Source organism: Xiphophorus couchianus, chromosome 18, assembly GCF_001444195.1.
Source record: "Xiphophorus couchianus chromosome 18, X_couchianus-1.0, whole genome shotgun sequence".
NCBI classification, from domain to species: Eukaryota; Metazoa; Chordata; class Actinopteri; order Cyprinodontiformes; family Poeciliidae; genus Xiphophorus; species Xiphophorus couchianus.
In genome coordinates this window covers 21,137,169-21,165,052 of record NC_040245.1, presented here as the reverse complement: position 1 = coordinate 21,165,052, position 27,884 = coordinate 21,137,169, and the positions used below count along the sequence as shown (strand labels likewise).

The 27,884-nt window shown below is 37.7% G+C and overlaps 3 protein-coding genes across 5 annotated transcripts in view; 2 read left to right on the top strand and 1 right to left on the bottom strand.

The window, feature by feature from the left end:
* Positions 1–14,999, top strand: part of rsrc1 (arginine/serine-rich coiled-coil 1) — a 151,978-nt gene extending 136,979 nt beyond the window's left edge. Inside the window, exons 8-10 of the mRNA XM_027998998.1 lie at positions 6,595–6,701; positions 11,315–11,422; positions 14,192–14,999. Of these exons, the coding sequence (XP_027854799.1) occupies positions 6,595–6,701; positions 11,315–11,422; positions 14,192–14,284 (308 nt within the window). The 3' untranslated portion in view covers positions 14,285–14,999. The remainder of the gene's footprint in view (positions 1–6,594; positions 6,702–11,314; positions 11,423–14,191) is intronic.
* Positions 15,000–15,596: 597 nt separating this feature from the next.
* Positions 15,597–25,732, top strand: mlf1 (myeloid leukemia factor 1). 3 transcript variants are annotated; one of them, XM_028044870.1, is made up of 8 exons: positions 15,597–15,802; positions 17,630–17,792; positions 22,409–22,453; positions 23,227–23,310; positions 23,457–23,582; positions 24,318–24,477; positions 24,549–24,663; positions 24,801–25,732. In XM_028044870.1, the coding sequence occupies exons 1-8, from the start codon at positions 15,756–15,758 to the stop codon at positions 24,850–24,852; spliced, it is 792 nt and encodes a 263-aa protein (XP_027900671.1). In that variant the 5' UTR covers positions 15,597–15,755; the 3' UTR covers positions 24,853–25,732. The 3 variants fall into 3 exon arrangements, with proteins under 3 accessions (XP_027900671.1, XP_027900673.1, XP_027900672.1); XM_028044872.1 differs by lacking the exon at positions 22,409–22,453 and adding an exon at positions 17,890–17,998; XM_028044871.1 differs by lacking the exon at positions 22,409–22,453.
* A 544-nt stretch (positions 25,733–26,276) lies between these two features.
* Positions 26,277–27,768, bottom strand: med29 (mediator complex subunit 29). The gene is made up of 4 exons (XM_028044873.1): positions 27,536–27,768; positions 27,396–27,454; positions 27,213–27,297; positions 26,277–26,735 (listed from the first exon to the last, which is right to left on the bottom strand). The coding sequence occupies exons 1-4, from the start codon at positions 27,722–27,724 to the stop codon at positions 26,508–26,510; spliced, it is 561 nt and encodes a 186-aa protein (XP_027900674.1). The 5' UTR covers positions 27,725–27,768; the 3' UTR covers positions 26,277–26,507.
* Positions 27,769–27,884: the final 116 nt, after the last annotated feature.

Below are 27,884 nucleotides of genomic sequence, written 5' to 3'. Positions count from 1 at the left end.
AGAAGAACTGTAAGAGGTGCAAGCCTTTGTATAACGCTACAAGGCTTCAGTTTCTTGATTTCCACCCTCCGTCAGTTGGAGAAACGTCAAGCCTCGTCCGTATGAAATAATTTAGTGCAGATCAGCAAATGTCTTCAGACATATTTTAATAAGCAGCTCCATCTTTTTTCCTGTTACTGCTTAGTCCAGTTCCCAGGCATGCACTGCAGCAGCCTGTTGTTTGGGCCTGGAGAATCGCACATTAAAGACTCCGACGCAGGCAGGATGCTGCTGCTGAGAACAGGGCCAGACCGAAGCCCCTCTATCGCCCCCAGCACACAGCCCTGCTAAGCTTGACTCAGTTTGATGCCAAGTCTTGCGAGCGTGTGTGCGTGCATTCATGCATGTGTGAGTTTACTCAGCTCAGGGGTTACATAAACAAGAGCAGCTTAGCCTACAGGTAAGGCCCACGAGAGACCAGCCGAGACAGAGAGAGCGAGATGCAGCGCCTGGTCTCTCTTTACCGTGGCGTTCCCCTGGTGTTGTCGCCACTGCTGGAGCTGGATCTGTGCTAATGAAGCTGGAAAATGACTAAAGGAGATTGTAAACAAAGTTAGTGCGCTGACACACAGCAAATGTGCTCCTTTTGTTAAGAGTGGTGGAGGCAAGCATCCGTGCACGTGTTTGTATGCTTCCCAGATGAAGAGATGGGGAGGACGTAGGCGGACGGGATTTTGGAGGTGGAGGCTGGCAGCAGGGCACTTGGCCACTGGTGCAGAGAGAGAGAGGAAAAGAGAGAGTGGGGCAAGGAGTGGGGATGGTGATGGCGAGGGGGTGCAGCGGAGATAAATCATTAGAGAGCAGGTTATTGGAAATGCAGAGAGATAAAAGAGTGAAGAAGCCAGTAATTGCCTTAAAGATCAGACTACAAAGCATTACTTTAGATTTTACAAGGCCAGCCGGCAACAAAAGAGCAGTAATTTATGAGCTCAGTGTAAAAGAATAGCATAATTACATTAAAAATTAATGCTAATGAGGGCTAAAATGGGGAAGGTGGTTATTATGAAAGTTTGTATTCATCTTCCCTGGCTTGAATGATGGCTAGTGGCTTGATTAATGGCTTAATTTCTATCAATTAGCAGGCAAAAAAAATCTCCACTGAGACGGGGCCTAAATTGAGCATTGAATTGCACATTTTTACCACGGCACAGGGAGAGAGATGGCTACCGAAACCTGGGAAATAGAGAGACACTGCTGAGTGTGTACTTGTGAAGATAAGACATGAAATCCCAAACTTAAACGTCTATCCCAGGATTCCTGCACAGTCTGGAAGCCATTTGAAATTTGATTCAAGTATTTTACAATTTTAGATAAGTGGGAAAACAAAACAGTAGAGCGTAGAGAAAGTTTCGGAACTTGCGTCATTGCTTCATTTTTTTCATGATGATCTTTTAAAAAGCTCCAACAATAATTTGTTCCAAACAGTGAGCTTTTTATGCTGCTTTTATATAATAAATGCAAACTGGTTTTCAGTTAGATGTGATAAACAAAGAAAGTATTTTTGGTTACTGAGTGAAAAACCACACATGCACTCACACTTAAACACCTTTAAAGGATTTAATGGATGAAGATAAAGTGGGAATTATTTAGTTGGAGGGAACTACTTTGCATTCCATCCATCCATCCATCCATCCATCCATCCATCAATCCATCAATCATGGGTTTTTTTGTTTTGTTTTTTTATGTTCTATATTTAAAGCTTGACAACTGTACAAGTTTCTCCAATAAATTCATAGTTAACCTCTGAATCCAAACCTTAAAATAAGTTGCATATGGACTAAAATGAAAATTTGAGCCGAGAAAATCAGAAATTTTAAAATGAGCAGTTACCATAAAATGCTATGATGTTTTGTAAAATGTTTGGTTTTTAACTTGTCAAATGTGTTGTGCTTGGAGAAATGCAGAAAAACAACACAAAGAAAATTACATTTAAAACAAGTCTTTAAAATTTTTGAGCTCTTTAAGAAATCCTGTGTGCTGTAATTCAGCTGGCTTATATTAGAAACCATTCAGCAGTCCCAATGTTGTTTAACTAAACATCAATTACATTACAATCATAAATTAAGGAACACTGTTTGCACACTTTTACAACTTATTTATTTAATATGTTCATTAAAAGACTTTACATTCCGTTTCCTAAAAACTAACAAACATGTCTTTATAAAACAAGCTGTTAGTTCCTCTTTTGTTCGTCTTTACCACATATCAACAACAACAAGGTCTGCAGTAATTCAGCTGGCTCGTCAGTGAAGTCACTTACTGGAATTAATCAGCAACAGCAGCAATATATTCAGCTCAGCTACTCTTGATTGACAAACTCTCGAGCAAAGTCAAGTTTACAAAGACAACACCGCTGCAGCCCAAAAGCTTCAGCTCGTCCTGTGCATATGCGCTGTGGAACAGCCCCCTCTTTTGGTGTCTCAGCGTAACTGCTGAGAAACGCTCCTGCCTTCAAGGATTAAAGGAGACCATCTGAAATCAGTTTCCATTGGCTGGTTTGATTTCCCTTCCTCGTCTTGGGGTCTTAATCAATGAAGTGGACAAACAGCTATTTAGGGAGAACAATAGCCTATTGATTTTGAGCCACTCATCAGCACCTCTGTCTATCTTACTAATTTCAGTAATGAGATGGCGAGAGCTTTTTGACTGTTTTTTTTTTGTTGTTGTTTCTTATAAATCAGAGCAAAACACATTTGCACAGATGCAATTACGAAAGGACTTTTTGGCCCACAGCTTCATAGCTAATAATGAGGCTGTTCTCACCTTTATTCCTTTTCCAGGTTGTTAAATTTCCAGCATGAAGCAGCCGCTACTGTGCATTTAATTGCGCCTCCTTTTGTTTCCTTACTGCTTCCCTGCTCTCAGATTTCGCTCTAACCTCCTCTCATCGCTGACAGAGAAGCGTTCCTAATGCGGTGACAATCGAGTCGACCTGTTAAATTAATTTGCCAGATAATGTGTCAATATTAAATATCAACTTTGACCTCCTTGAGCTTCAGAGTGTGCTCGCCCAGCTGGAGTATTGATTTTTTTTTGCCCGCCTCTGAGCTCACTTGGCCCGCACTCAAAGTCCATTATTTTTGATTTTCTCGTGAAATACATATCTTTACCCGCTGACATCTGACAAACAGCATATGGAAGTCATTTTATCTACCAATAATGTGTTTGTCAAAAAGTCTGAGGTCTTAATGGATTCCTGCTCTGCACGCGGAAAGCATCCGCCAACGAGATGCTGGTAGATGTGTGTGTGGGTTTGTTTGTGTGTGTTGATGAGTCTGGGTATTGTTTATGTAGGGCATTCATGCTCAAAGGACAGCAGAGATGGGAAGGTAATTGGAAAAAAATGAATTAATTGTGCTGAATTAATTGTGGGTTAGTCACAAGCGTGAGTTTCCATTCAAACATGCACACAAACACACATGATTGCTGTGTGAAGGACAGTCCACAGTCTCCAGGAGGATATTGGGCCCGTGTTCAGGCTCCCATCTAGAAGCCCCAGTCAAGGTAATGACTATTTTTGGAGCCACATCTCCCCGTGCTGGATGACAAGCCGATAGTCTGTCACATAGGACGGCTTAATTCAACTCGTCAGTCAGTTGTCCAATTCTGCAGCGCATTAAAATCAGACCAGAGTTGTTGAAGTGCTATTATGAAGCTTAATAAAGTGTGTGCGTGATAGAGGGTGACATTTTGCTGTGAAGGCTGGACCAAATATTCATTTATTCATTAAACGCCGGGGCCGTAAAGATGTGTTGTGACACCCTTTCTATAGCTGCTAATGGATTGAATTAAATCCTTTTTATCAGCTCCAAATGCATACTGTATTTGAGTATGCTGGTAAAAGTATTCACACCCCAAAGGTTTTTCACATTTTGTCACATGACAACTGCAAACCTGGATGTTATTTTGTTGGGATTTCATGTGATAGACCAACATAAAGTATAAATGTGAAGGAAAAGAAAAATATGCATGCTTGGATACTTGGTCTTTAAGTTGTTTTTCAAGTATAAATATGGGATAGTGTTGCATATATTTGTCTTTAGTCCCCTTTACTCTGATACTTCTAAATAGAATCCAGTTTAACTACCAAAAGTTGCCTGATTGGTTAAATTGAGTCTACTACCCGTGTACGGTTTAAACATAGCCGTTTCTCTGCAAATCTGAGGTTTGTCAGAAAACATTACTGAAGACCAATTAACACATACTCTACACCAATTAACTCTACACTGACCTGTAGATGGGTCAAGGATAAAGTTGGGGAGACATTTAACAGCACTTTTACACTGCAGAATTAACATGCAATATAACAAGCTGACTTGCCCTGTGGGGTACCTCAAGGACCTGTTCTGGGGTATTTTCTCATTTTGCTGTACATTCCCTTTTTTCCAAATTATCAATATATGGACATCATCTCTATGCTGATGATATCCATAAATCCAGTTATGTTGGAACCAAGCCAATGATGGATCACGATAATCAGAGAAGTAGCCTAGAGCCTACCAAAGAGTAACTTTGGAGGGCCTGTAGGAGACCACATCTTCATTTGAAGGATCTGTTGACAATGCAACAAATCCCTTCACTTTGCTGCAAGCTATATAGAATACAGCATAAACATGCTTTGGGGACAGTAAAGTTTGTTAGAGATAATGCAACAATGGATAAAACTAAATAGAAGACGTTATGAAAGAGAACATGTTAGCTACAAAACCCTTTAGACTACGACAGAGTTTTGCCATCCAGCAGGACAATGATCCTAAACATTCAGCCAGAGCTACAATGGGATGTTTTAGATTGAAGTGATTTCATGTTAGAATATTCTAGATCTAAATCCAACTGAGAATTGCAATTCTTGAAAATTGCTAATTATTTGGTCTAGCTCAGCTTGAGCTATTTTGCAAGAAAGAATGGGTAAGACCTGGTCATTGTCTTCTTACAAAATTCTGCTAAATCCTCATCTCACGTTTTTCTATTTAGCTGGATTCCTCTGGTTGAATTCCAATCGGGCCAATAAGAAGAAGGACATTGATTTTGTGCTTTGTTTTTTAATTGTAATCTTCCTGTATAGGGTTGTGGTGTGGCAATGGCAGTGGAGGAAGTGAACAATGACATTCAGTCTTTATTATACTTGGAAATGACCACACTTCCAAAAAGATTACAGTCGGAGCAACACAAATGTTTAAGACACTGACTCATCACATACATTACGACCAAACATTAGCAATTGGGTAAAATTTAGTCCAAGCCTCCAGGAAGCAATTGTTTCTCAATAGCCGGGGGTCCAGGCCCTCTGTGTGAAGCAAATGGGCTGGTTTTTACCATGCTAGATAACATTTTCAGTCTTAGATGTGTAAAGTTGCTAGTGTCATACACCAGACATAGACATTTGCTATAATTACAGTACAAGTACAAAATATTGGTGCACAATACAAATTTACAAAAAAATATGAAACATTGATATTTTTCTTTTACTTCACAATAATTCTCCTCTTTATTTGTTCTGTCAAATGGAATACTAGTAGACTACAATAAAGTTTGTGGTTGCAATGGTAAAAAGGGTTCAAGGAATGTAAGTACAAGGTACTATAGGTATTCTATCATGATACAATGTAGGCATTTAGAACTTAAAGAAGGACTTAATTCAGTCCAAAAAGAGTTACATCATGGCCCCAATGTATAATCAATCGGTGAAAATCTCGTTCACCCTTAATAGCAAAATCTAAGTTTTCCGATATCCTACTCTCTTACGCATGTTCCCATTTGTGTTACTGACGCAGCCTACATCCGTGCCGCTCAGAAACACGGACGCCTGCTGGATTGACAGACAACGAGATGGGAGAGTGCAGGAGAGGAAAGAGAGGGATGAATATTGACTGATCAGTAGAAAGATTGACAGCCAGAAAATAATGAGTGCATTCAGACTTTTTTTTTTTTTTTTCCCTGTCGCTAACTTTCCTCGGCACACCTATTTTTGCCCTCCCACGCTCACAAAGACTGCTTTTAGATTCCTGAAGTGATTTGTCATCTGATATGCAGAAATCCTGATGTGTTTATATCCAGGAGTAATTTATTGGAAACCCTTTGTGTCTGTTTTTGTGAAATTGGACAAGCCGGAGAAGTATACTCTCTGATACATGAGGTCTGAACTGAATAAAACTTAATCACATTTATTCCCTGTAATGAAATTCCACTGCAGTGAGCTTGTGTTCATATTTTGATTATTTTAGAATGCCATTATCTGAGTGTAATTCACTGTCTGGCTATTACCTTGTTAGTATTTTTCCCCTCTTTACCTTTTGTAGGAGTCCATGCCCTTGGAAAGGCATAAATACTTTTTTCTTGGAGGCACAAGATTAAAATAGGGGGATTATCAAATTTCTTTTACTGTATATGTCAAATAGTATTATACTGGAAGAAGAGGCCAATCTAGAGGAAATCCAAATGTTTTCAGATCATGAAGGAGAAGGTGCTCCACACTCTGTGTGATAGAGAACATGTGTGTCTTTCTCTGTATGTGTGTTTCTGTTCATGGCTTCCCTTGTTTAACGTATTTTTCAGAGGGAACCTCTCTGGAGGAGCAAGTGCGAAGGATAAAGGACATCGAGGCCATCGAGAGTGATTCCTTTGTTCCTCAGGCTTTCAAATCTTCCCGGGATGACACAAAGGTGCGTTCTGTCCCTCTTTCTCCCCTGGCCCTTCACTCTCTGAGCTTTTTTTGCTCCGTTTCTTATTGAATTTCACCCCTCCGCGTCGCTCCGCGCCGTCTGTCCAGAGACGGCCCAGACCAAATCAAACGTTCCCATTGAATGCCATTTGCTCCCGACCCGAGAAGGTTTCATCGAAAAATTTTTTTCCCTCTACGACGGCAGCACCCCACACAAAAGCCACAGCAGGCGGCAGCCGTCCCGCGTCTGTGTCTCTGTGCCTCCCCCCTCGCCTTTCTGGTGACACAGAGGCAGACCAATTGCAGAGGTCATTATTGAAATGTTTCTGCCTTCTGAAAGAGCTGAAATTAGATTTGTCCGGACTTCGGGGCTGTTTTTAAAATACAGGTGACAACATGCGACAGCAAACCCACAAAAGTTATGATCCATGTGGCCAAAGGGAGCCAAGAGATTAGACCGCTACAGAAATTGCACCCTACACAGCATGTCCAAAAACAAATATTCTTACAAGATCTACTGGATGAAATGGAAAAAAGAATTTTATATTAGATCTCTATAAATGAGCTTGTCATTAAAAATGATTTTTTTCCCTTCTAGGGATTCAGTTCAAAATATTCTTCAATATTTATAATGTTTATTTCTTTCAACACTGACAGCTCACAGCCAAATCCAACATTAGAATATTACATAAGACCTATTAAGTTTAATACAGGACTGTTGTCGTACTGTAAAGTATGCTCACGTACTGTAGCAATATATGCACTACAGTCTTGGCCGTGGTTTCTTTTGCATGACTTGCTACAATAATGTGGCTTTGCTAAAGTATTGAGGTTGCTTTACTGGCAGTCTTTAGTTGCGTCTGGTGTCATCAAGCAACTTCTCTGCCTCTCTGCTCATCCTCCCGACTCTGGTACATTGATTTCTAAGTGAAATGGAAAAAAACTGACTTTAATCTGCAGTGGTTCAATCTTTGTTCTCCCTAGAAGAGATAAGATACTTCAGGTGTGGCTTCACATGAGGATCATGCCCCATTTGTTGTCCACATCCTTGGTTATTTCTGTGTATTAACTGACTCCAGCTAGAGTCTACATTTTGTAAATCTGCCCCACAAATCTTGACAGCATTAATGTTCACAGTTTTCTAAAATTTACTATTATTCTCACATGTGGAAGGAACATGCTTTTTCCTTCCACTGAACCTTCCATGAATGTGCTTAAACACAACTATGTGAACAGCCAGCTTCTTTAGCAATAACTTTTTTTGACTTTACCATTTTCTAAGAGGAGTCCTGGTCTACGTCCTGGATAACCATGAAGTTATCCAGGATGTGTGGGCTTTAACATGGTAATAAAATAAGATTTATGTATTTAAATAAGAAAAAAGCACCTTAAATATATCACAGCATCCCTTTTTGACTTGAGTGATTGAAATAAATTCATTTTTGAGGACTGATTTAGTTAGATGCACTTCTATGACAGAAAAAAATGGAGTCTTAAATTTTGAGTTTGATTTTAATTTGATTTAAAAATGTATTGCAATGTTGCTTTCTACATTAATTTTTATCAATATTATTTTACAAGTACCGTGAGTTCTTTTACAACTCACTGATCATTTGGAGTTTGAATTATTGATCAATACTCTTGAGATAAATGCAAAATAAAGTTTTGACAACCGCTTCTTTTTGGAATATAGACCAGTTTTTAAGATATTTTCAGTTCTTTGTCACCACAACAATTGTGACACGGACTTGTGACCCCAGTTATCGGCTCAGTAAACAGCTTTGACTGCTAAGCTAAACAAACAAGGGTTTGTGTCAGCACAAAGAACGTTGAACAGTCAACAGATTGTTTTTATACATTGCAATTACATGTTTTAGATAATATAGATTTTTTTTTTTTTTTTATGACATCCACAGACTCTGTCTCTTGTGTGCCCATGGGGACACAAATCACCAAGTTCGTAAACCTCTGCTCAATAGTACTTTATAGATTAATCTGTTTACTTGATTAATCTGATTAATCAATTTGCCAACTAATTTTCAACCAATAAAAACGTTTTACAACAAAGTTTTGCATTTCTAAATGAAGAGGTCTTAGTCTGGAAAAATAATAAAATCTGAAAAAAAAAAAAAACATTTATAATGGGGATTTTTCAAAGATTGTGTCAAAAAACCTTTGTAGTTTTGCTGAAGTTGTGTATTTTTCCAGGTTAGTTTTTGATGTTTGTAAATTATAATAAAACTGCTAATCAAGTTAAAGAAATTTTATAACATCCACTCACTTAATTTTAGATCAGATATTTAAAATTACAGATTAAATTAAGATTCAGGGCATTCGTCTACAGTTGAAAACCTTTCTTAACTTAAACGATGTTTTACGTATTTCCCTCCAATTAAAAAAGAAACATAATTACTACAAATGTAACATTTTTAATCTACACCACAATACATCTCTGAGTTATTTAAAAACGATAACCTAATGTTTACCAGCAATTAAAATGTATTTTAAGAATATTCTGTTAAAATAATTAGTTAATTTCTGTAATTCACTTTGTTTACTGTTTTTAATTTGTGCCGTTAGAAGTCACTGTAAATCCTTTTCAATCATAAGTTGATGAAAGATTAGTGAAGCCCTTTATGTCGGCTACAGCCTTCATTTTAAATAAATAAAAGAAGAAATACAAGCAAGCTGCATTTATTAAAAATGTATATTCAGCAGATTGTTCCCCAGGAATGCGATGAGTAGTTTTTTCTGCCTCACACTTGGCACATCACCATGCTTATTAGTCAGTGTGTTTCATATCCTGCTCACTTTCTGTTTCCTGCCAAATGAATTTTAAAGGGATTCGTCCAACTGGGTAAACATCTGCTCTAGGGCTGGTATTAGGGGTGTTTAAAACAGTAATGGGTTTGGTGAAATGTTAATTTAGTTATTTCGTCATTTAATAAATGTAACAGTGAAGACACGCCAGCCATTCAAATATGATGTTTATTGTAACATATGGTGATGTTTACACGCTGCAGGATGTGAAAAAAGCCATCTTTCTGTTTATCAGCTCTATAAATGGCAACATGAGAGCTGCAGAGCACCCTCCGCAAAGATCTTTAAAATATTTTTATCAAATAAATCATTGCAGTAGTGTAAATAAACTCAGTACTTCATCTATGTTTTAGACTTTTTAAATAATTTTTCTAACAGTATAATCAGGTTTAAACAAGTAGACGTTTTCAACATTTTCTGACTAGCGAAGCTTTAAGCAGATCTGGCTTTATTAATCGATATGTTCTCTTGTCTTTCCCATTTTTAAAAATGCCAACACATACATGTATGCACATTATGTTCATTGGTGGTATATAGGGTAAATATATTTAGACAGTTGAAACCAGTTGAAAAAGATAGACTTACAAAGATTATATTGGTTTTTTTTTAGATGCCAGACCATAGAGATAATTTTTAGATTATGTTTATAACTGTATTTAAACTCAGAAGTTTTTATACATTTTCCTTAGTATTTGATACAGTTGTCTTTTAAACTTTATTACTTGAGTCAAATGTTTTGGATCAATTAACTTGTATGTGCGAGTGAAATGAAATTAGTTTTTTTAATTTTGTGCCTCGAGACGACATCTGTTGTGAAATGGTGCTTTATTAATAAACTGAACTGAAATTTAATTGAATTTAAACTGCGTTGTAACTAATTTGGTGATATACTTGTTCATTTGGAGGGCCCTTGTCCTTGTATGAGTTTGAATGCTGTAATTTGCCTGTTTATGCCGCTTTTTGAGTAATTGCTTTTTCCTTTCTGAGTGGCATTGCTGCCCCTTGGACTGGTTTTGCCCCTGGACTGGATAGTGACGTTCGTTGACCAACTTCAGTTGCGCTTTGCTTTTTGTTTATGGGTTGATGAACGCTCTTCTGTGACAAAGCGTTCATTGATTGCAAATGACAAAAACAATGGTTCACAAAACACGTCTTCTTGAACAGAATGATAGCTGAACATTTCCATACTGTTCATACTAGTATATTTGTTGTTTTTCTTTCCATGATATTACAAATTAAATCAGTGTGCTTGAGGAATTGAGTCAAAATATACCCACAGGTGCCTTAAAAATGACTGTAAATTTAATGTTCAGTGTTTTTTTTCTAACTAGGTTTGAGCACAAAAAACAAAAGGACTTAAAAAAAAATAACTAAATAAAAAAATAATAACTTAGAAAAAAAATACATAACTTACAGCTGTTTTTATGTTGAAAGATGGATGAGTCCAGGGAAATTTAACAATAGCTTTCAGAATGCATGGCTTTTATTACCGTTTTTCACAATTTAACAGTCAATATGTGTGTGCCATCTGCTGGACGAAGATCATATTGCAAGACCCAAGTCTCAGTGCTGTGCCCCGCAATTCTATACCTCATATAAAAACATTTAAATTTACAGTTTGCAACTGTCTGTATAATAATGTTATTGAATGTATTAATTGAGACATACTTTAGAGATATTTCAAAATTAACCTTTTTTTTGCTATAATTTTGTTAATATTGTGTCATATTTGCATGCTCGTTGCAGTCTGAGATTCATTTAGTCTTTATGTATCATCTGTGTCTGTGAACACAGGTTGTTGCAGCTCAGAAGAAGCAGGAATCAGAGAGCGCTCCCTCTCAGGACTACTCCCTCCCGATGTCTATAGTCTATGATGACAGCGGCACTCTCGCTCATCCCAGTGTAAGTTTCCTCCAGCCAGATCCTCTCCAGCTGTTTCCACCAACATCATCTCAAACTGTCACTCAGTTTCATTGAATAGACTTTTTAAAGAGCACTAAAACGCCACAACCTCGATAAGAAGTTCCGCCTCCATCTTATGGTTTTATTTCCGCCTTGTTTTTATGGGTACGACACTTTGAGTTTATGGCGGTTTGGACAAACTTTGGAATGTTTATTTTTACCCCCTCTAAAAGGTGTCACTGCTTCTACTAACACCTCTACTATTTCCAGCGCCCATGATTCCAGCACATTCCTATCCACTGCATCACGTCGTGCGAGACTCTGCAGCTTGTCGGTTTACGGGCCTCCTTCTCTGATTGCAAATGAAAAACGAGAGGGGAAAAAACTTTAAACTCCAATAACGCTCCCTGGGGCTTCCCAGTCATCTATCTCCACTGGGGGAAACGAAATTATGCCCTGATGTATGCAGATAACCCACTCGCAGAGATGCACCATGCCCCCCAGCCCAACACACACAAACACACGCACACGCACGCCCTCACACTCATACATACACTGTCAGACAGGCTGATATATGGTAGCAATATGCCCCAGGCAGGCCCTGGCCTCGGCTCCAGCTCCTGCTCCACTTCCAATTAGAACAGATGAGTCCCATTAGCCCGGTTCAGATACTGTCATCCCACACACACAGCCTCATTAGCACCGTGACACCAGCCCAGGGCCGACAGACAAGAACTAGTGCCGAGTCTAACATGAGATAACACGCGGTGCAGCTGTACGCGGCGTAGGTTGGAGATGAAGGATTGACGTGCTCGGCGGGGGTTGCTGCTCGACCATCTGCATAGTAATACACGTATCAACACCTAGATGTACAGAATGTACATATCGCCGGCATGTCAACGTCATCTCTCAGCCTCGCATAAACACATGCAGTGGATATAGGAATAATCTGATATCTTCCACTCTGTGCCTCAGTGCTTTGCATCCCAGTCATTATATTACTTCCTAATAAACAGATGCCTTCATTCGTCAGATGCTCGCAGCTGTAGCATTAAAGCCTCCTCACAGTCAATGCCATCACTGCCGGTAATGTACTGAATATAAGTAGTAAGCAGGCATTTTCTAGCAGCAGGCTTTATTGGAATGGATGTGGTACATGCTGAAATTTACTCCATGCAGCTGGATCTGAGTAGGCGTCACTCAAAACAGGGTGCAGTATTCAGGGTACTCAAGGTTCGTACGGGTGCTTGACTTCCCTGAAAATGTTTGAATTTCAATTAGGTGTTTTCAAAGTTTTGAAAGTGCTTGATATTCAAACTGCATATTTGTGTTTCATATTAAAGTGCAATCTAACAAGTTATTAAAAGCCTAAGTTTGGAAAACATTATATGCAGTTGAAACCAGATATTTGCATACACCTAATAAAAAGACACACACACACACATTTTTTTCCTCACTGCCTGAAGTTGAATCAGACTAAACATCTCCTGTTTTAGGTCAGTTAGAATCACCATATTATTTTATGTGAGACATACAATTGTGTTATATCACAAAACAATATTAATAACAGTAATAAATAACATTATATTATAGTGGATTAAAATGGTCTCTTAGGTAATTTGTATTGTTTTCCTCTACAAAACGTGGTGCTGGAAAAGATAGTAGATACTACACAGTTTTACGTCTTTGTGGATATTGACATAATATGTAAAACATTTCATTTATTTACATATTGTCAGTTAAATAAGTATATAAAAATCAGTTAGAAATGTATTTAGGATGATCAGTTCACTTTCTTGACAGACCTTACAATAATTAATCCATAATAAGCCTTCATATTGGTGCATAATTGCAGATCTTCATTTAGATTTTAAGACTTCTTGTCTTTTTTATAGGACATAGCTAAAAATTTGGGAATTTGAGTGATAGAGAGTGGAATTTAGTCCACAAAGCTAATTAGCAAATACAGCAAATAAGGGGATTCTCAAGGTTAGATGACCTTAATTTACAAATATCACAAAATTGTATTAGCCTAAAGATTGATAACAAAAATCCATGACTTAATTGATTTTATAATTTAAAAAACCCGGAAAAGCCATAATTTTCAATACTGCTCCTAAAATGATACATCACATTATTACATATAAAATATTATCTTTAACAATTGACTACTCTGTTATATATTGACTTAAGCAATATCTGGAATAATTTTAGTCGTAATTTCCAAGTGTTTATTGTGTGGAACATTATGTCTCAAGGTGTAATGTGCTGGTTAATTTGTGGAAAATTTGAGAGAAAAAAGTGAGCAAAGGAAATTACATGTAAGCTCTTCTAACACAAAAACTGATGGCTAATGCATCTATGTTTCCTTATTATGAATTACTCTGGTATCAGGCGGTATCTCGTGACGGTGAACGATAATACTAACAATAATAACTAATGCCCTCACTGATATAATTGATCAAATAAAACAAAAAAACATGTACTTATTGTCAAAGCAAAAGCAGAATAATTAAATATTCATATTGCAGTTCAAGTTTGAAGTTTTATTCCAGATTGTATTGATGGGCCCCTAAACTTCACCCTTCTGATCTGTGTCAGTGTATGAGTGTGTGCACTATGTTTGTGAACATAGATGGGCAAATGTGGCTCTTGTACCAAAGTATGTTTTGCTCCTGTAGCTGAGTTCACTCAAACTGTTGGTCCTGTTTCTGTCTTTAATCTTCCTAACGTGTCCTCTTCTCTCTCTTCTGGCCTTCATTCCTGCAGTTGTTCATGGATAAAGAGAGGGCTGAAGATCTCTGGCTGAGCAGGTTGATCTCACTGCGACAAGAACGACTGATGGGAAGTCCTGTAGCCTGAAGGCCAACAGCGTCCAATAAGAGCTTTTTGTTCCCAGCGTAGTTTTTAGTTCAGCTCTTCACTTCTTTTGGGACATCACAACAATGCCTATCTCCACTTTTGTGAAGCTTTTTGAGGGAATTTGTTTTTGGTCCATTTCATTTTTTGTTTTGCTTTTTTCTGATGTTGATGATTTTGATTTGGTGAATTCTGTTAATGTTAAATGTTGTTTTTTTAACATAGATGTGAACTTTGACACATTATGTTTTATCTTTCAATAAAAAGTTAGTTGTGACTGATGTGGGTACTGTAATAAAATTTACTGACGACTCTTTCCTTAACAAAACACTGTGGCTCTTGTTGAGTTTCTAAAGTTAAGTAAGTATATTTACTGCTCCAGACACAGGTTTGCATATTCTAATCATCTGCATTACCAGAATTGTACATGGCTTTAATGATTTGTTTGGGTTGTTGTCCAGGGTGGAGAGATAATGCAACTTTTTTTTTAAAAATTAACATTTGAATTTGTTGTGGATTTTCTCTAATTCTATAATAATTGAGATGAAAATTTCATTTTTAGCAGAATTTGTTGAGATATGTACATTGTTTGGTGGAAATAAATCCAGTATTACAATTATCCTGCCAAATTCATCAGTGCACTTAATAAAGAAATGTACATGCATCATTAAAAGTTTAGCACGATTGACTGGATATAAACTTCTGACCAAAACTGTAACACTACACTCTGCCTTGAATTTTATTCCTTCTACTCATGCGTACTACTGAGGGATTTAAGTTTGTGTTTTCTCAGTGTTGTGTTGCTAGTTGAGAGAGATTCATGGAGGTGAGTCAACCCACGAAGCTATTTGTGGAACCTCCAGATGGTAAACCTATACGAAGTCTGGGACCTGCTGTTGCTATTATAGTCTCCAGACACTTGGTGTCAAAATGAAATGATAATTAAGAATATAATATAACTCAATAACTAAGTCCACGTTAAATTTAGCTGCATGACTTACTTGCATTTGCAAAAATAAATGTTCTACATATCTGTGCGAGCTAGGTGTGCTTTCTTGTAAAAAAATAAAAATAAAATCTTTTTTTTTTTAAATATAGTTCAAGAATAACAATAGATCTACCTAAAAGCAAATTGTCTGCACTTTGAGTGACATTAACTCTGCGTGCAAAATTCTGATAAGGACAAGGAAATTTGTAGTAACGTACACTGGAGTGATAAGCCACATGAGTTTTATAAGAAGTTTCTCGAGTGCTGCCGCCATAGCAGCCAACCCCAACAGACAGCGCGTGGATGGAGCCCTAACAACAGCCAATGGGAGCGTCGGGCTTGTATCACGTGGGCGGTGTCAGAGTGACTTTGGTTCTAATCACACTCGGGATCAGCTGCTGCCGTTGCGCCTCGAAGCGGGGACGTGAATGTTGGACGTGAAGTCTTATTACAAAGAAATATCTACGTCTTTACGAATCAGCGGAAATGTACAACAACATGCTGGAGGATTTCGATGAGGACCCATTCTTTTCGTAAGTTCAGTAATTTAGTTAGAATTTTCTAGCTTGAATTGAAGAGGACACATTTCGAATTTTCCGACATTATTATAAATCTAAAGAGCCTAAAAATTTTTTATAATAGTGGGGGAAACAAATTTTAAGTGTCAGAAAATGTAACAAGATGAGCAATTGAATCCTAAAAAAAAAGTGCCATGAGCTTGTATGGAAAAGTTGTTTAATTTTAAGTTACCTAGCAACAGCTGCTGAAGATAAAAACGTTTACAAACCAAATAAAAATTCCGATATGTGAAGTTTTTAACAGATTTAAGTGAAGACTTAAATGAAATACGTTTCTGAAAATTTCTAGAGACACTTTCTGTTCATGTCTCAGTGAGGGTTCACACTGTCAGAGGGCTGCTGCGACTTTGACATGATCCATGAGTGGAGGCCTGCAGAGCATTAGTGTGGCCACACTTGACCCGACTTCTAAGTCAAGTGTTAAGGCTGGCTACATTTATTTTAGGGGGTGCTCCTTACTTCATGGTGGTGTTTTTCATTAAAGAATTTATTCACGGTAAGTTCCGAGTTCACAGAGGAAAAGGGAGTCGTTTTGTGAAATTGCAGTTCCTTACAAAAGTATTCACAACCCTAAAACTTCTTCAAGTTACAACCACAAACCTAAATGTATTTTATTTTCTTTTTCATTAGAACCCCAATAAAAGCACATTGGTGGGAGGACAGTATACATGGATTTATTTATTTTTTTTATTTTTTTATTGAAATCAAAAAGGTGTGGCATACACATGTATTCAGCCTGTTATCCCTAAATATGATTGCCTTCCAGCTGTTCTTTGGAGGCCTCTGGGGTTTTTGGAAATCATTAATAAACAATCAGCATCCTGAAGTTCAAGGAACACACCTGGTAGGTCAGGGATAAAGTTTTAGAGAAGTTTAAAGCAGGGCTAGGTTATAAAACAATTGCTCTAAACATCTCGCAGAGGTCTGTTGAGTCCATAGAATAGCAGAACTGCAGCTCTGCCACGCTTTTAAGACACTGGCCAAAATTAGAGAGTTGTGAGCAGTGTTTGTGATTTAAAAAAATGGTTAATTGCATTATTTTTCCTCAATATACTTTCATGCATTATATGTGTAAAGTTGACATTGTGTGAGGAATAGAAATGCCCGTCTGTTTCTTGGTCAAAGCCCACGACTTTTTATTTTCTCTAAATTTTAATGACTATAAAATTGCAAAAAATGAATTCATTCTTTCAATATGGAAGTTTGTTCTGAAACATAAAAATACAAATGACATAGAAGTGTTTAAAGCAAACTTCCATGTGGTGTTTAGAAAAAAATGATGAATGATCTTCTATCAAAGCTTCTAATTGAGGATCTGTGCCAAGATGCTTTTCATTTAGTCTTACTTTTGTGAAGAAGAATTTGCTCAAGGCTCTAGATCCACAAATCTGAGATTCTCATAACTTGAACTGTCTCACAAAGGGATTTTTAAAATTAATAATCATTCATTTATGATTATTAATCATAAATTAATAATGATTGATTATTAATTAATCTGACAAAATATTTTTACAAATTACTTAGTCAGAGGGGCTGCTTACATGTACACATCACACTTTTTGTGCAAAAACCTTTGAAAATCATGTATCCTTCACAATGTTGTGCAACCTTTTCCTTTTTTATCTAACATGAAACAGTACCGTTAAAATACAATAAAGTGCAAGGTTGACATAATTTAGAAAGAGCACTACAGTGTAATGACGTTTTTTTTGTTTGGTGTTTAAGTCTATGTGATTGCTAAGCTGCCCTTTTTGTCTTTTCTTTCCCTCCGTCTTTCTTCAGGGATTCATTCCGTGCTCATAGAGAGCACATGAGGCAGATGATGCGCAGTTTCTCCGAACCATTTGGTTTCCCCTTTAGCACAAGCATTACAGATGGGAGAAACCGTGGCCGCGACATGGCCGAACATCCAAGGCCCCCTTTTGATCGAAGAAACGAGCGTCGGGTGAGAACGTAGATTTTAAAACAAAAAGAACAGCTCTCTTCAAATTTAGGCGATGCACTACTACCCTTTATTATATCCCTCCGTTTATATGTTTCAGTCGTCCTGTAAGCTGTCCAGTGCTTTCTCCTGAGGAAGCGCTGTGTTTACTAAAGATTAGGCTCCAAAAACTGGCCACATCTACTGTAACCGATACTCCACTTGCAGAGGTGATTGGCCATGTTTGTTTCTGGTTATGTAGAAGGGCAACCCCATTGGCCTCTCCCAACGGTTAGAAGGCCTATTTATAGCACATTGTTCCACTAACACACTGCGTTCTTGTTTTATTTTAATGCATTTCTTTTTGCAAACACTTCTCTGGATTTGAACATTTGTTGAAGTCAGTGAGGGAGAACCAGTGCTGTTCAAAGGGATTCATATCTTTCACACTACAGCTACAAACTTTAGTGTGTGTGTGTTTTTGTTTTAATGTAGAAATCTGAACCCTGGCCAGCTTCTCTGTCTCTTCTGAAGAATGGCATGCCAAAACAGTATGATGCCGCCACCACCATGCTTCACAATGGGGAATGTGTATTTTGGGTTACAAAACACATATTCTCCAGAAAGTGTGTCTTTCACATTTTCTTTCTATGACAGCAGTAAATAGCCTGTACTTGTATAGCACTTTATCAAGTCACTGTAGTTGACACAACATTCAGTCATTCACGCCGTCACGCATACACATACACACACACACACACACACGATGGTAAACTACTCAATAGGACCCACAGCTGCCTTTGACAGCTGCACCAGAACCGCCAGCAGGAAACGTGGTTTGGAGTGTTTTGGCAGATGGAACAGGAATCGAACCGGCAACCCACTGATTATGGGACCAACCGCCACCATCGTCCCTATAAATTTACACTTTGTTCTCATCTAAAAATAGAACCTTCTAACAGCTACAAAACTTTTGCTGAACTTCAACGTGGGCATTTCAACAATTACTTTCTTCTTCCTTCTACACATCATAAGCCATATTTTGTGGAGTGCATAAACCGACACTGCTGTAAAGTTAGCTGACTTGCAAGGTAGGCTCCTTCCTTTTCAGGATGCTCGTTGTTCTCGAATGTCCAAAACTTTTAACACCTTCTCAGAACATGTTGAGATAAAAATTACATGCCTAATTAGATGACATTTGAAGGCAGCTGTATTTTATTTGGGTGTAAAATTGTAAAAGGAGCAGATTACATGCCTTACTTATTTGATTTTATTGGTAAACAAAATAAAAAATTTGAGCTTTGTATCTTTTGCCAGTTAAGCACTACTTGGTGTTGGTCGTTCACATAAAATCTCACCAAAAAATATTGAAGTAGGTGATAATGAATACCTTTGTAATTCCCCGTAGACGGTTTGGTTCACTTGTGTCGTTTTACCCAACTTGCTCCTTACCATTGTGGTGTTTGTTTCTCTGGCTTGTAATAATAATAAGAACATGTACTGTATGTAGAGAAGTGTTGTATATTTGATCTGCTGAGTCAAACTTAGCCGGAGTCACCTGCTTTAATCCAAGTCTCCCATGAGAGTTGGTATATTTATCCTTGATAATGGCTTTCATCAGAAGTGTGACCTCAGTCCCAAGCAGCGTGCTCGCTCAGTACTTAGAAGTGATCAATAGAATAATAAAATATGAGAAGATGCATGCAATCAAAGCCGTATTAACCAGGATATGCACTGTTTATTAATAAAAAAAAATAAAAAACTGCTTTCTGATGTCCCACACGGTCAGAGGAAGTTGAGACCGGCAGTGGTGGAAATCCTGAAGCCTGAAGCGGTGCTCAGATTGCTGGCTTTGACGCGGCATGTGTTCTATGTTCAGATGTCATGGGCACTCTATTCCCTCATTGTTGCTCTTTTCGTCCATCTGTTTCGCAGAACTTGGCATCGCTGCTGCATTAGCAGCTAGATGACAGACAGCTCGCTCCCAAGCTGTTCTCCAGTATCACAGGCACAAATGTGCACACGGAGACACATTCGAAGAACACACACATATGGCTCCAAAATATGCTTGTAAGCAAAGTAACCCACAGTTCCAGCTTGCAATATTCACGCAAGTTTGGATGGTTGTGCTACTGCTTCTGTGATGAAAATCTCAGTGGGAAGAAACGTCCACCTTCCTCGAGTTCCGCTGAGTTCTCACATTTCTCTCTTTTGCCTACACCTATGCTGTCTGGTTTGGGTTACCATTCACAGCCTCCATTCATCAGGGCACCTGTTTACAAATGTGATCGTAAATAACAACACTGATGCCGTATTAGATTATTGAAATAAGCTGTCTTTGCCTGCCATTTTAAGTAGTGTGCCGAGGCCTAATAATAATGATAAACAGTGTTGTGTTTGCTTGCTGTCACATTTGTGGATTTAAATATTTCTGTGGTTTTTGTCATTTCTCTGTTACACTTAAATCTGTTGATATCAGAAAAGATAAGCTAAGTAAAATTGTTGCAAAACTTCCCAGGAATGAACAATCCGCCAAAATTACTCCAGAAGCACATTAACGACTCAACCAGGAGGACGAAAGAGAATTAAGGAACACTGCTGACCTCAATTAGGATCCGGGTTCATTATTCAATAGAAAAGAGACTGGGTAAAAATGGCGGCCATGGTGAGAAACCCCTGCAACAAGTATTCAAAGGCCCATCAAACACTTCCTAAGGAAACATCTTGATGATCCCCAAGACATTTGGGAAAGTTTTCCTTAGCCTTGCACGATAAAAAGTGAGCATTTTCTCATTACATTCATCATAAAACTGGCACAACATTTCAGAAAACCGATGGATTGGTTTATTTGGACTGCTTTTTGACCCTTAATAAATAAAATAATTTGAAAACATTTTTTCTTTTAATTTACTCAGCTTATCTTCTCTGATATTAGAATTTGTTTAATGATCTGAAACATTTAAGTGTAATGAAGAAAAGGCGAAAAAAAAATTAATATTTAAGTGGTCAAATAAATACTTTTCAGATCAATGCACATGCTTAAATCAAATAGTTTTTGCTGCAGGGTAGAGGAGGTGATGAAAGTGAATTCATGAAAACTGCGTGCATCTTACTTTTCTCATCTCTTATTTGAATCTGTTGGATCAGTTGCTTCTGTTCAAAATCTCAGTGAACGAAACATAAAAAAATTGTTCAATTTCAGAACCCCTTAAGATTTTTGCCAGTGTGTAGACGAGTGTATCTGTTTAACTTTGTTTGCGCTCTCTGTCATACCTTGTCTAAATATACTGCATACTGCTATCCAACTGACATTTATTAGTTCATAGATGCCACGGTGGGATAAAATTGGCAGTTCAGGAGCGTTTTTACATCAGCTTGACCTTTTAGAAGAGCTGAGAGTGCAGTCGTGGACTCTGCAACCCCCTTTAATCCCAGGGGAGTCATGTCCTGACTGGACCGCCCGGCCCACTACAGCCTTCCTAGAATGAGGCTCGCATTCAGTGTTAAATCCACTCTAATCTCTGGCGATGCAACCTAATTACACATGGAACACAAGTCATTCAACACCCCAATGATTACACACAATAACCCTGCACATCGCAACCCCAGAAAAATCCCCACGCACACATAGTGATGGGTGTTGAGATGTTTGGCCAAGACCGTGCGGTCACAAACACCTGTGGTCTTGCCAGGCAGAGCTCGGACTCAGGATGTGGGAGGCTGCAGGCTGCTCCATTTTTATCATCGTCGAGGTGTTTCCAGCTACAAAAAGTTTGTCGCCTTTAAAAAAAAAAAAATTCTTTGCTGAGGGCAGAGTGTAGCACTGTGTGGGTTTGTTTCAAATAGTGGAAGAAAACCCAGTCACTTACTGGGATCCACTTCAAGAAACATGTTTTATTGCTGACAACAACTTGTTGTTCTCATGGAAGAAAAATGACCATGTAAAGAATTTATTGCAACCACAATAGACTTTAGTTAAGGAAGTCTATGCACCTTAAAAACTTAATGTGGATGGGTTTGTTGCTTTTATTGATTGCAATGTCTTTTCCCACCAATGTTGGTTCCGTAACAGCATTAGATCAATATATTGATATTTACATCAATATGTTTTAAAATCTGAATTATTTGGAGCAGTTTAGCTTTCCTATTGATGATGGTGTTTTTAGATCATTTTTACAGGTCACTTTTATTGTCACAGTAAATACAATAGACTTTAATTAAATCTTTTTTTAATGGAAAATAATCTACAAATGGGTTTTTTTAATTCACTCTGACTAAACTTGTGTCATTTTGTAAAGGAGAAAAGGCAAAGATTTTTACGTAGCCCTGGTATGAAACAAACCCGAGAAAAGTTGTAGTTGTAGTAAAATTTAGTTCTACAATACAGACACATCATTATAGATTATTTTATTTGAAAACCATGTTATATTTCCTTCCACTTCACAATTAGGTGTTGTTTTGTGTTAATCTTTCATGGACAGTTGCAGTTTTGATGTGTTAGATTGCAGACAAGTGCAAGAAATATGAATACTTGTGCTTTTGCCAGACTTGTTGATTTAGATAGAAAATCCCCATGGCTTAGCATGTCTTTGTAACATCCAGCTACTGAGATGCTAAACTGATATCGTTTGAATCTTCAGGATATGAGCCAGTCATTGTTGCCTTTTGGCAGCACTGGCAGCACGGTGAGTTGGGTCTGTGCATGTAAAGAGAAACTCACCTGACCGAGTGCATGCTCTAACCGCAGCTGGCTGCATTCATTGCATTTTAGCATTATCCAGCAAACAAGTAGGTTTTGCTTGAATACTCATTGCAAGTAATTTTCATTATTTAGGCTGCATTATTAGTGCACCAACACTGTCATCTTATGAATATAAGACAACAAACAACAAATAAAAACAGTAATCAGAATGAGGAGTAACCACTGAACTGCTTCCTTTCTTTGCGATAAACCTAAATGTGCGCTATAGCTAGCTTAACCGGATACTTCTTTTATTGTCTTTTGAGAGATTCCTGTCTCATTTGGACATATTCAATTAGTGTCACATGGATTGGTACATTTTTATTTAATACATACGGTCGGTGCCTTAGCTGTAGCGATAATTAACAAACATTAATGATTATTAACATCCTGGTTAGGTTATTATCAAAGCTCTGGCTTTCATTCAGTCTTTGGCATTAACAATCCTAATTAAAAAAAAGTCTTGAGCTTTTCAGTGTTTGTGAGTGTTCAGTGACTCTCACAGTTTTTTGTTTTGGATTATTTACTCATTATTATTGTGGTTATAGTTTGCAAAATGGTTCATATAAGAAATATTTATGCATGTATCTGCATGTATTTTTTTTTTTACCTACATAATGTAGCTGTTTATGACTTGTTAATGTCAAGTGACCATCAAGAATAGTGTACAGCTTTTAAACTGACTTTTCATTGTGGTTTCCTTTTATGTCTGAGCAGGACATGATGCAGAACCATTTCAGCATGTTTGACAACGTGATGTCCAACATGAGAAAAAGCATGGAAGAAATGAACAGAGACTTTGTGAGTTCACCAACATGCTTTCTTTTATTCATATAGATGGTGCTAAATAAATAAATAAGTAGCAATAAAATCAATTTTTAAGTGAAAGCTGTCTTATGTTACACTCTGTGCTTGTGTTTGTTTGTTTTTTTGTTTTTTTTTTGGAGGACGTGTCACCAGATGCAAATGCCCACTCATACAGGTCATCATCGGTAATGTCATATTCAAAAGTTGGAGATGAGCCTCCAAAGGTGTTCCAGGCAACTACGTCGACTCGCTGTGCCCCAGGAGGAGTAAGTTTTCTAGTACTCTAGGAGTGGTGATGTGCTGAAGAATCCTGCTTTATGTCTTCAGATGCTAAAAATAAATCTGTCTGTAAAAAATATTAACTAAAGTTGAAGTTAAACTCTCTAAATAGAAACACTTGTGATGCTTTAATTTCAGATCTCTGTTTTTTTTTCTTTCTTTTTGGTAAGTAATTAATTTTAACCAATTCCAACTTCTGTTAAAAAGCTCCAATTATTGGTGTGTAAATTATTTTTTAACAGCTTTCCTGTCACAAGCTGTCATTATTTATTTATGTTAGGACCACATGAGATGTCACACTGTGTGTGATGGAAATGTGACAATGATTTTTTTTTTCTCCTTCAAAAGAAAGACTAAAGATTACATAGCTGACATTTCAATTCAGTTTAGTGCAAAAGTACTTCATTAATCTCAAAAGGAAAATAAATCTTGTAGTTTAAACTGCCCATGTTTCTTCAAGGAGTTGTTAGTAAAGGGTGATGGAGGATCTCCTGTAGTGGTGTGTACTACAGTGCCTCTGAAGAAGCCTCTGACTGAAGACATTTTGTTTTTGTATTACATTCTAAGGAAGAGGATGCTTGGGGTTGTCTGTGATGTTCAGGCTCAGTTAAGCCAAAAATGGTCCGACTTCACTAAACTCCGATACACTAAACTCTTAATAAATAAATGAACTTGTTTAATGATTATGAGTGTAACAGCTTTAACGCTGCTCTCTTTCCCAGATAAAGGAGACACGCCAAGCTTTTAAAGACTCCGACAGCGGTCTGGAGAAGATGAAAATTGGACACCAAATCAAGGACAGACGGCATGTTGTTGAGAAGAGACATAACAAGCAAACTGGAGAGGAAGAGATTAAACAGGATTTCGTGAATATGGATGAATGTATGTGAAAGCTTTGCATCTCTGCCCTATAAGATAGTCTGACTGTAACTAACGTTATCTTCCCCCCACAGCTGAAGCAAATTCTTTTGATGATGAATGGCAGCGGAAGGTATCCAGGCTTCTGTCACCAGACCCCATGCCTGGCCCAACACAACGTCAGCTTGGTAGTCCTGAGCATCCCCGTAGGTCAGTATTAACACGTCATTTGTCTGCTGGATACACAGCAGAAAAATGGTTCAAACTTCATAAGACACCTAAGTTGAGATTAGTCCGATTGTGACAATTTTTGGTGCTTATTTAGTTTTTTTGTCTGTTTTTTCCAGAGGTCATCGAAAGAAAAAGGCTGGGCATAAAGGCTCAGGCAACACCAACTAGTACAAATATTGATGCCTCTATCTTTACGTCTAATTAAAGCCATTTACACATCTCACAGTTCAAAGTGGTGCCTTCCTCTCACTTCAGAAACACACACCACATGAAACAGAGAAAGAATCTATTGCAGTTGGACACAAAATATTACGTCACACATATGTGTTCTTTGATGCACACACCGCAGTGTATGTTGCAGTTTCCTTGTTCCATCACATCTGGTTTAAACTGATGAATAATTATCAAGCCTCTGAAAGGCTGGATGTCAGTCTATAGAGCTTCTTTTCAGGTACAACTGATACAGCAATATGACTACAGGATCACTAACTAAGCAGATCAGAGTACCATACTTTGAGTTCCTGTTTAGTTCCAAGCCACAAAGCAAAATAAATCAACAGACACTCTGATGGAAGTAAAAGGCTGCATTTATACCCGAGTGATATTATTTTGAAGGTTTTTTTTTGTTTTGTTTTGGGGGTTTTTTATAAAGAAAAAATTTAAAAACTGCAGCCTTATGGTGTGTCACCAGCATTTTTATCAGGAAATCTGAAAAATAGAATTTTACACATCATGTAAACATTATCTTTGTAGCTTATAAAAAGGTAATAATGATCCTACATTCTTTGTTGTAAAATAAAGCAATGCACATAGAATATATCCGGTTTTGTTTTTATTTAGCGTCTGGTTTAAATACTGAAATCTTTGTACAAACACACCTTAATCTTTTTATATTGTTTGTTTTTACTTGTTGAACTTTGTGCTTTGTTGCGAAGTGTAGACGAGCGCAGGGATTACTCTCACTAAATGATTTATTCTTGTACGTTTTGTGTTAAAAGTGAGGTCTGCCAGTTCAGGATGTCTGAAAATAAAGTTGTGTGAATGAACCTGATCCTCTTTTCTTCTTACTCATTTCCCCCATACCAGATATCTGCTCAACAGTTTAGCTTTAATAAAATAGCACATCAGGTTTATGAGTGTGCAAGTATGCTTTGAACCTTCTATGCATGCTGGTGACCCAGAGAAGTATTTTTGGATGGCAGCACTTGTCAGTGGCTCAGATGTGGCTGAGGTGTTGGCCAGCTGCAGGCCGGCCATACACCACTTTCACATGTTGGTATTATCACACCATAACAGCAGCATGCAGACCAAAGACACTTATGTGCCTTGGACATGGATAGTTTTTGTTCAACTCAAAATCTTGCTCTATACAACTCAAGGATTTGTCACCTTTTTTGTGAAGTTGTAAATTTGTTTCTACATACCTAAACGGTGTAGTTTGTTACTAAACCATGTATAGTTTAACCATTTAATTAGTTCATCAACATTTGACCTTTTTTATTTGTCAACTCCTTGGTTTTTCAGCTTTTGCATTAACAGATATATAAATATTTTGCATATTTTCCAGTTCATACTGAATAAAAAAAAGAAAACATGAGCAGAAAGATTTTAATAGTCAATACAAATATGTTACAAAATAGCTCTTGAAAACTTTGTCGCCTCCTGCTGGTCACCACAGAGCCCAACTGTCAGGAATATTTACACGGCATTTACAAACCACAACAGAAAACAAAAACTGAGAAATTGTGCCTTTGCCTCTTCTTGTCATAACATACAAAAAAATAAAATAAAATAAAAATAGAATAAGAATATTCAGTCCGAGTCTACATGATGCCTTGAGGCTGTCCCTTTCCCGCGATCTTCTTAGCGCACTCCAGCAAAGCATTGTGGATATCTTTGGCACAGGAGATCTGAGACTTGATCATGCTGAGGTACTGAGCGTAGGACATGGACTCCGTCTGCACCGTGTCCGGCTTTGTGGCTGTAGGGACCAAATTGGGGGAATGCTTGGCGCTGTCGATGCTCTGAGAGAGGCACTCGTATGCCAGGCGCTTCAGAGAGAACGTAAAAATGCGAGTTTGTAAGTCGCAAAAAACACACAATACTAATGTTAAAATGTAATAAATCTTAGAAAATTAAAAGCTACCAATCACAATATTATATTTGGTACAAAATAATCACCTGATTATTAAAGCCCTTCAACCCTAATTCAATAAATTAAGAAAAAAGCTTTAAACACAAAACCAATTTTCTAAGTAAATATATTTATTTAAAGGCTCAACTGACATGAAAATCTCACAAGATTTATCCAGTGTCCTTTCATTTATTATACATACATTTATAGATATCTGTGATTTGATTTCTTTACATATGTGGACTGGATGCGATTTTACCAACATATGATGAGAAATTGGTGTCAGTTGTACAGTAGCTTTATAAATATTCAGTTTTGGCTGTATTTTGACAAATGTGGGGGGAGAAATGTCCAAGTGGTGCAGAAAATATAATAAGAACTGGTCCATGCTTACCAAACACAGTTCCACTTGATCACAGAGGGCATAAAACTCCTCTAAGCTTTTATCAAAACGCTGAACAGAAGTGTCGCTGCTTTTACTGAGCAAACAGAAACAAGAAACACGTTTCAGAAGACAAGAGGTTAACATACTGAGGTCAAAACGGACCTCAGTAAAAAGTACTGACACTGTACTTACACGCCGTTGTCGATTGAAGTGTTGTGAGCCAAATTCAATGCTGCAACCTTCATTAGATTCTATTTTAAATGAAAGCAGACAGATTAGCATCACCAGTATCCATCGTCCAGTTTTTAGCTCGCTAATAGCGGGGTAATTACCTGTAAACTCTCCTTCAGCTGCGGAATAAGCATCTTAAATCGATGAACTGGATCAAAGTCTTGCTGTTGACTGAGCTGTTGCTGCTGCTGCTGCTGCTGTTGTTGTTGTTGCTGCTGCATTGATGCAGTTTGTTGTAAGCCGGCTTGAGAAATTTGACCAACAGCTTGCTGCTGCTGCTGGGACGCCATCTTGATACCTCCACAACAACGTTAATACGAAATATCCGGTTGCTCTTGTTTCAAAATAAAAGACAGATTAACTTCTGCGTCATTTCCGAAAATTATTTTTTTGTCTTTTTAAATGTACCTCCTCGTACTTAGATAATTAATAATTGCATCCCACTTTTTT